An 8,054-nucleotide genomic window follows, 5' to 3' on the forward strand; every position below is an offset into this window, starting at 1 on the left:
GAATGCTCATTTTGGGCTTGCATTCTATTAGTCGCCAAGCCTGAAGCCTTCCTCTGCTTTACGAAGGCGTCCTCCAGTGAAGGAGGCCCAGAGGTGGTTGCTCAAGCCAGAGGACATCTTCAAACTTCTCTGAGTAGAGTGCTAAGAATTGGGCTGCCAGGTCCCAGTGATGCGCTGGCAGGGGGTAGAAGGGACCTTTCCACAAGTGGAGAACAGCACCGCGATGTGCCTGGGTCACCTGGAAGTGATGTAGAGCAGAGCTTTTTTTTGTAGCAGGAAATGCAGGGCTTTTTTTGTAGCAGGAGCTCCTTTGCATATTAGGCCGCACACCCCTGATGTAGCCAATCCTCCTGGAGCTTACAGTAGGCCCTGTAAGAAGAGCCCTGTAAGCTCTTAGAGGATTGTCTACATCAGGGGTGTGTGGGCCAGGGGTGGAATTCCAGCAGGGGCTCCTTTACATCTTAGGCCACACCTCCCTGATGTATCCAATCCTCCAAGAGCTTACAAAAAAGAGCCTTGTAAGCTCTTGGAGGATCGGCTACATCAGGGGTGTGTGGCCTAATATGCAAAGGAGCTCCTGCCAGAATTCCACCCCGGTGTGGCCTAAGATGCAAAGGAGTTCCTGCTACAAAAAAAAAAGCCCGGGCAGGAGTTGACTTTGCATATTAGGCCACACACCCCTGATGTAGCCAATCCTCCTGGAGCTTACAGGGCTCTTCTTACAGGGCCGACTGTAAGCTCTTGGAGGATTGGCTACACCAGGAGGGTGTAGCCTAATATGCAAAGAAGTTCCTGCTATAAAAACACCCCCCTGGACATAGGCATGTCAGGGGCATCTGGTGGTGATGTGCTAGTCTGGGTGCAAAATCCTACGTTGGAATTAACTACAAATCATAGAGCAGGGGTGTCAAACATACGGCCCGGCGGCCAAATTAGGCCCCCAGAGGGCTCCTATCAGGCCCCCGAGCAACTGGCTGTCATCTGATTCCTTCTCCCTGTCTCTTGCTTCCTTCTGTATCCCAGCTTGCTTCGCCAGGCTTGCTCAATCGCACAGGAGCTGCAGAGCAAAGCCTCTATTTTCTCTATTGGCTGAGGCGCCTCCCCCTCCTGGTCCTCTGGGGAGGGAGGGAAAGAGCCAGAGCTTCCTTTGCCCAGTTTCCTGGATCCCACGGGAAAGATACAAAGAAAGCACCTTTAAGACCAACGAGGGCTAAGGTTTTGAGCACGTTTTAAGTTTAAAAAAAAAAAATCTTTAATCGTGTTTGTCTGTGTCCTTTAAAAAATTTGTATCTCTGCGACCTAATCTTAAATAGGTACACACATGGCCCAGCCCAACACGGGCCGGCCTGACACGGTCTCACTTATGTCAGATCCGTCCCTCATGAGTTTGACACCCCTGCCGTAGAGCTCTGCCCAAAAATCAGAGCATTACCGCCCAACGCTCCCAACATCCCTTAGTGACTTCCAGGTTATGTAGGCCCGTTGTGGTTATTTCCGGCTTCTTGGAGGTAAGTGGGAAAATTTGGCGGGGAGGGAGAGGAGCACCCAACAGTGGGACGCTTCCGCTCGGACCTCTTTGTTCCGTTTGGAAAGCCAGTCGCCGTGTGGCCCCCTCTCCGAGTTGGCCCTCACCCTCCTCGGTCTGTGCCCAAGACCACAGTGACCGGCACTCGTGACACAGAGAACGGAGAATAATTTCTGGTCCTAAGAGCCACTTGCCTGCAGACCGTACAAGACGGCGACAAACTCTGCAGCCTGCCCCACGTAGATCCCGTAACTCCCCCCAACGCCCCTGACTTACAAGCCCTTTCCCCAGTGACTGGAGGTAACAGAATCCATGGCCGTTGGTGGCCTGGAGTTTCTGGGCTCAGGTAACAGGTGAGGTATTTCTTGGAAGTAAATCGGTCTCCTTGTCACCTGCAGGAGGACGGGGTAGGGGCCTGTCAGTGGTGCAGATTCTGGGGCAGAAGCAGATCCGAAATGGCCAGCCCAAGGGGGAGGTGGCGGCGGTGGGGACCTTTCGCTCAGCATAGACTGTACGGTGAGCTCATAGAGGGAAAATAGCACCGGTTGGCCTGGCTAGTTGTCCCCACGCACGCTCGCACGCACAAGAAGGGCCAGCGCAACAGAGGGTGGGAGTTGTCAGCGCTGTGGGAAGGAGGGAGGGCGAACCAAACTTGCTAACGCGAGAAAGGAAGCCCATGCTGCTGTCTGGGCCTTTAGCACCTCACCCCAAGATGGATGGGCAGGGAATATAAGATGGCTCAGAGAGCCCGGAACGACCCTCCGGCTCAGGAAGGGCCCCTGCAGCCCCCCACGCTCAGGGGCTCCACGGCTCCTGGCCACGTCACACCGTGGTCTCGTATTCCAGCAGCTCCTGGGAGGCCCCTATGCTGCGGTACTGCAGCCGTGGCGTGGCCGGAGAGGTGTACTCGAGGGCCAAGATAGTCTTGCGGAGCCGCCTGTCAATGAAATGGGCGTCCCAAGCGGGATACTTCTTGCGGGGCAAGTCGATGCGAATGACGGGGCCCTCTGTCCGTGGGGCGCGGGCGACGGGGGTGGGGGGCACGCTGGGCCTGACCTGAAAGACCGGCACGCAGCTGTCTCGGTCTCCAGGCACCCCGTCCCTCTCCGCCCCTGTAGTCCTCGGTAAAGAGCGCGGGGGGCTGGTGACGACATCCACGGGGCCTCCCACGGGGCCCGGGATAGCCGTGCGTTCCTCGCTGCAAATGCAGCCGGTGTCCTGCGGCCTGAAAATGGTCCCGTTGGGGTGCAAGAGGCAGTAGTAGATGAACATGAAGAAGACCCCTAAGGCGAAGCTGGAGGTGACCACGCAGACAATGATTAAGGCGTTGGATTCGGGGAACCCGCGTTTGTCCCGCTGCCAGTACCAGAGGCCCGTGAGGGCGGCGTTCTCCGAAAGGGTGATGACGTAGTAGATGCACATGCGGCACCGGCTGCGGCCTTCCTTGACGTTGAACCAGCAGAAGATGTAGATGATGCCCACCACCATGTTGTAGATGATCTCCTCCCACTTGGACATGCAGAAATCCGTCTCGCCTTGGATGATCCAAAAGGTCATGATGCACCAATGGGTGACGATGAAGATGCCGAAGTAGAGCTGGAACACTGAGGCGAAGAGGGCGAAGGCGATGGCCCGGGCGGCGATCGTGAAGAGGTGCCAAAGGATCTGCACCACCGCCCCCTTGTAGGACATGGGCAGCTTGTCTTCCCGGGAGTCCCGCAACACCTTCTGGTAAGACGCCAGAGTCCACGCGAGGGAGACCAGCGAGGCTGAAGCGGAGAGGCCTGGTTGAGAGGAGAGAGACAAAGGGAGGCAGGGAATTAAGGGCAGGGAGAAACGGTGTTACTGAGCGAGGGATCACGGGGAGGAGAAACAGAGGTGGAGTGGGAGGAAGGAAGATGGCAAGATCAGGACAAAACCCAAATTTGGTTAATGTAAGAGCCGCACAGAATAAATATCAAATGAGATGGGAGGGAGGGAGGGAGGGAAGGAAGGAAGGAAGGAAGGAAGGAAGGAAGGAAGGAAGGAAGGAAGGAAGGAAGGAAGGAAGGAAGGAGAAGGAGATGAAGATATTGGATTTATATCCCACCCTGTATTCTGAATCTCAGAGTCTCAGAGCAGTCATAATCTCCCTTACTTTCTCCCCCCCACAACAGACACCCTATGAGATAGGTGGGACTGAGAGAGCTCTTACAGCAGCTGCTTTTTCAAGGACAACTCCTAAAAAAGGTATGGCTGACCCAAGGCCATTCCAGCAGATGCAAGTGAAGGAGTGGGGAGTCAAACCCGGTTCTACCAGATAAGAGTCCGCGCACTTAACCGCTACACCAAACTGGAAGGAAGGAAGGAAGAAGTAGATGAAGATATTGGATTTATATCCCACCCTATATTCTGAATCTCAGAGCGGTCACAACTTCCTTTACCTTCTCCCCCAACAACAGACACCCTATGATGTAGGTGGGACTAAGAGAGGTCTTACAGCAGCTGCCCTTTCAAGGACAACTCCTACGAAAGCTACAGCTGACCCAAGGCCATTCCAGCAGGTGCAAGTGGAGGAGTGGGGAATCAAACCCGGTTCTCCCAGATAAGAGAGCTCTGGCTGACCCAAGGCCATTCCAGCAGCTGCAAGTGGAGGAGAGGGGAGTCAAACCCGGTTCTCCCAGATAAGAGAGCTCTGGCTGACCCAAGGCCATTCCAGCAGCTGCAAGTGGAGGAGTGGGGAATCAAACCCGGTTCTCCCAGATAAGAGAGCTCTGGCTGACCCAAGGCCATTCCAGCAGGTGCAAGTGGAGGAGTGGGGAATGAAACCTGGTTCTCCCAGATAAGAGAGCTCTGGCTGACCCAAGGCCATTCCAGCAGGTGCAAGTGGAGGAGTGGGGAATCAAACCCGGTTCTCCCAGATAAGAGAGCTCTGGCTGACCCAAGGCCATTCCAGCAGGTGCAAGTGGCGGAGTGGGGGATCAAACCCGGTTCTCCCAGATAAGAGAGCTCTGGCTGACCCAAGTTCATTCCAGCAGCTGCAAGTGGAGGAGTGGGGAGTCAAACCCGGTTCTCCCAGATAAGAGAGCTCTGGCAGACCCAAGGCCGTTCCAGCAGGTGCAAGTGGAGGAGTGGGGAGTCAAACCCGGTTCTCCCAGATAAGAGTCCGCACACTTAACCACTGCGCCAAACAGGAAGGAAGGAAGGAAGGAAGGAAGGAAGGAAGGAAGGAAGGAAGGAAGGAAGGAAGGAAGGAAGGAAGGAAGGAAGGAAGGAAGGAAGGAAGGAAAATAGGTGGGGAAGAGAGAGAGGTGGGAAGAAAGCAACTTTAACTTTAAATGCCTTCTCCAAGCTGCTGGCTGGCTTGGTTTGGAGAAGTGATTTAACGAGACAAATGCCTTCTCCAAGCCAGCCAATGGGCAGTGGGGTCTTTGAGAGCCACACAATATGCGTGAGAGGACCACGTGTGGCTTCTGAGCTGCAGTTCGGCCACCCCGACAAAGACAGACGAGGAGGAGCAATTAGAAGGCAGAAATGGAAGAAGAAACAATGGGGTGGCGACAAGGTGGGGCGACGGATGTGGAGACAGGAAAGAAGACAGAAGCATGAAGACCAGCCATCGGGTGGCAGGCTGCACGTGGACATAGATGAAGGACACGGGATGGATGAAGGACATGGAAGAGACGAGGACTGGAAGGAATGCTGAGCAGTGGACACGAAGGTCACTAGAAATATGGCAAGGAGGGGATGGGAAAGAAGAGGATCACATCTGCCTTCACAGACAGGCTTGCCAATCCCCAGGTGGGGGCAGGGGATCCCCCGGTTTGGAGACCCTCCCCCTGCTTCAGGGTCGTCAGAAAGTGGGGGGAGGGGAGGAAGATGGCTACTGGGAACGCTATTATTCCCTGTGGAGACTTATTCCTATAGGAAATAATGGAGAATTGATCCACGGGTATTTGGGGCTCTGGGAAGGCTGTTTTTTGAGGTAAAAGGACCAAAATTTTAGTATAGCATCCAGTGCCTCTCCCCAAAATATCCCCCAAGTTTAAAAAAGATTGGACCTGGGGGTCCAATTCTATGAGCCCCCAAAGAAGGTGCCTCTATCCTTCATTTCCTATGGAAGCAAGGCATTTTTAAAGGTGTGCGGTCCCTTTCAATGCGATGGCCAAAACTCCCTTTGGAGTTCAATGATGCTTGTCACACCCTTGCTCCTGGCTCCACCCCAATGTCTCCTGGCTCTACCCCGAAAGTCTCCTGGTATTTCTTAAATTAAACTTGGCAACCCTATTCACAGAAGACTTTTGGTGTGTCTGATTTTTTAGACATTCCTGGTCAAGAAAAAGGTAGGGAGGTGATGTAGAAGGATGATGGAAAGGGGGCGGGGAACAACAGCACCAGGAGACAGATCTTTCCCTTGTGAACAGGGCTTGTTTTTGTCAGGAACTCCTTTGCCTATTAGACCACGCCCCCACTGATATAGCCAATCCTCCTGGAGTTTACAGTAGGCCCTGTATGAAGAGCCCTGTAAGCCAGGGGTGGCCAACAGATCTCCAGATGGTTTTTTTGCCTACAACTCCCATCAGCCCCAGCCATTGGCCGTGCTGGCTGGGGCTGATGGGAGTTGTAGGCAAAAAAACATCTGGCGAGCTACCGTTGGCCACCCCTGCTGTAAGCTCTTGGGGGAATTGGCTATATCAGGGGTGTGCGGCCTAATAGGCAAAGGAGTTCCTGCTACAAAAAGACAAAAAAGCCTCGCTCGTGAAACATTTTGCTTTGGGATGTGTGTGAGAGAGGAAAGACATGGCGGTAGAGACAACAGAGGGAAAACAGAGGGAAATCTTATCGGTCTCTAAGGCCAACGCCATGCTGGGAATTATTAGGAAGGGAATGGAAAACAAATCAGCCAGTATCATAATACCCCTGTATAAATCGATGGTGCGGTCTCATTTGGAATACTGTGTGCAATTCTGGTCGCCGCACCTCAAAAAAGGATATTATAGCATTGGAAAAAGTGCAGAAAAGGGCAACTAGAATGATTAAAGGGTTTGGAACACTTTCCCCAATGAAGAAAGGCTGAAACGCTTGGGGCTCTTTAGCTTGGAGAAACGTTTGACTGCGGGGTGACGTGATAGAGGTTGACAAGATTCTGCGGATGGAGAGGGGAGAGAGAGAAGTCCTTTTCTCTCTTTCTCACAATACAAGAACTCGTGGGCATTCGATGAAATTGCTGAGCAGTCGGGTTAAAACGGATCAAAGGAAGTCCTTCTTCGCCAAAGGGTGATTAACGTGTGGAATTCACTGCCACAGGAGGGGGTGGTGGCTACAAGCATAGCCAGCTTTAAGTGGGGATTGGTTAAAAATATGGAGCAGAGGTCCATCAGTGGCTATTAGCCACAGTGTATATATATTTTGGCCACTGTGTGACACAGAGGGCGTTTTCGCACAGGGCTTACCCCAGAGCGACGTCCCTCTTCACCGCGCAGCGTCTGCGCGGATTTTGCACCAACTGCTCCGCAGAACCAGGAAGAGCCGCGAAGTGCCGCGGCTTTTGCGTCGCAAATGTAAACCGCCAAAAACCAGTTTACATTTGCGACGCAAACGCCGCGGCTCTTCGCGGCTCTGCGGAGCAGTTGGTGCAAAATCCGTGCAGACGCTGCGTGGTGAAGAGGGACGTCGCTCCGGGGTAAGCCTGTGCGAAAATGCCCAGAGTGTTGGACTGGATGGGCCATTGGCCTGATCCAACATGGCTTCTCTTATGTTTTTAAAGGTACTGCTTGACCTAAATCTTGTTCTTCTACAGCAAACCAACATGATGACCCCCCTGAAACACAGGAAAGGGACTCACAACTGGTCCATTAAGGGGGGGGGGGTTCTGGAAGAAGAGGTGCCGGAACTCTCAAGAGGGAAATGAAGGAGAAACACACAGGTACCCCTCATGAGCTTTTAAATATTTTTTGAAAAATTTCTTTCTATGAAGAGGTTCCAAAACTCCATTCCCTCAGAGAGAGAGAGAGAGAAACCCTGGCTCTATTAATGAAAAGTTTTAAGTAACCAGTCCATGAATATTCAGGTGGAATACAGTAAAATAAAAGGACATGGAAGGTAAAACAAAAGGACATGCTAGGTGGACAAGAACAAGGGAACACATGTCCTTTTGTAATTTACCTAGGCTTGCAGCAACACCAAACTGGCAGGCAACTATTATTACCTTTTGCCATATGAGCCAAGCTTTGTATCTGTTGACACTCTTAAACCACCAATGACCTGTATTTCAGCCCACTGTATCCCATCTAGAGATGCGAAGGCCCGGGAAAAAAATGGAAAAATTCGGGGGAAAAAAAGATTTTTTTCCATTTTTTTCCCTGAAGCCTTTTTTGTCCCCCCCCCAAAAAAAAAATTGGAAAAATTGAAAAAAGAAAAGAAATTGATTACGGGATGTTTTACTTTAACACGATGAATGGAATATTTTAAACAAGCTGTTCAAATATTTTTTCAAATCATTTCTAAAAAAATATGTATGGTCAGATTGTTCTAATTTTTGTGCACTGCG

At 52.1% G+C, this 8,054-nt stretch overlaps 1 protein-coding gene across 1 annotated transcript; it reads right to left on the minus strand.

Annotated features, from left to right (window-relative positions):
- Positions 1–2,275: 2,275 nt before the first annotated feature.
- Positions 2,276–7,722, minus strand: XKR7 (XK related 7). The gene is made up of 2 exons (XM_060263601.1): positions 7,713–7,722; positions 2,276–3,309 (listed from the first exon to the last, which is right to left on the minus strand). Exons 1-2 carry the CDS (start codon positions 7,720–7,722, stop codon positions 2,348–2,350), a joined length of 972 nt encoding a protein of 323 aa, XP_060119584.1. The 3' UTR covers positions 2,276–2,347.
- Between the last annotated feature and the right edge of the window lie 332 nt (positions 7,723–8,054).

This window comes from Heteronotia binoei, chromosome 2 (assembly GCF_032191835.1).
Source record: "Heteronotia binoei isolate CCM8104 ecotype False Entrance Well chromosome 2, APGP_CSIRO_Hbin_v1, whole genome shotgun sequence".
Lineage (NCBI taxonomy): Eukaryota > Metazoa > Chordata > Lepidosauria > Squamata > Gekkonidae > Heteronotia > Heteronotia binoei.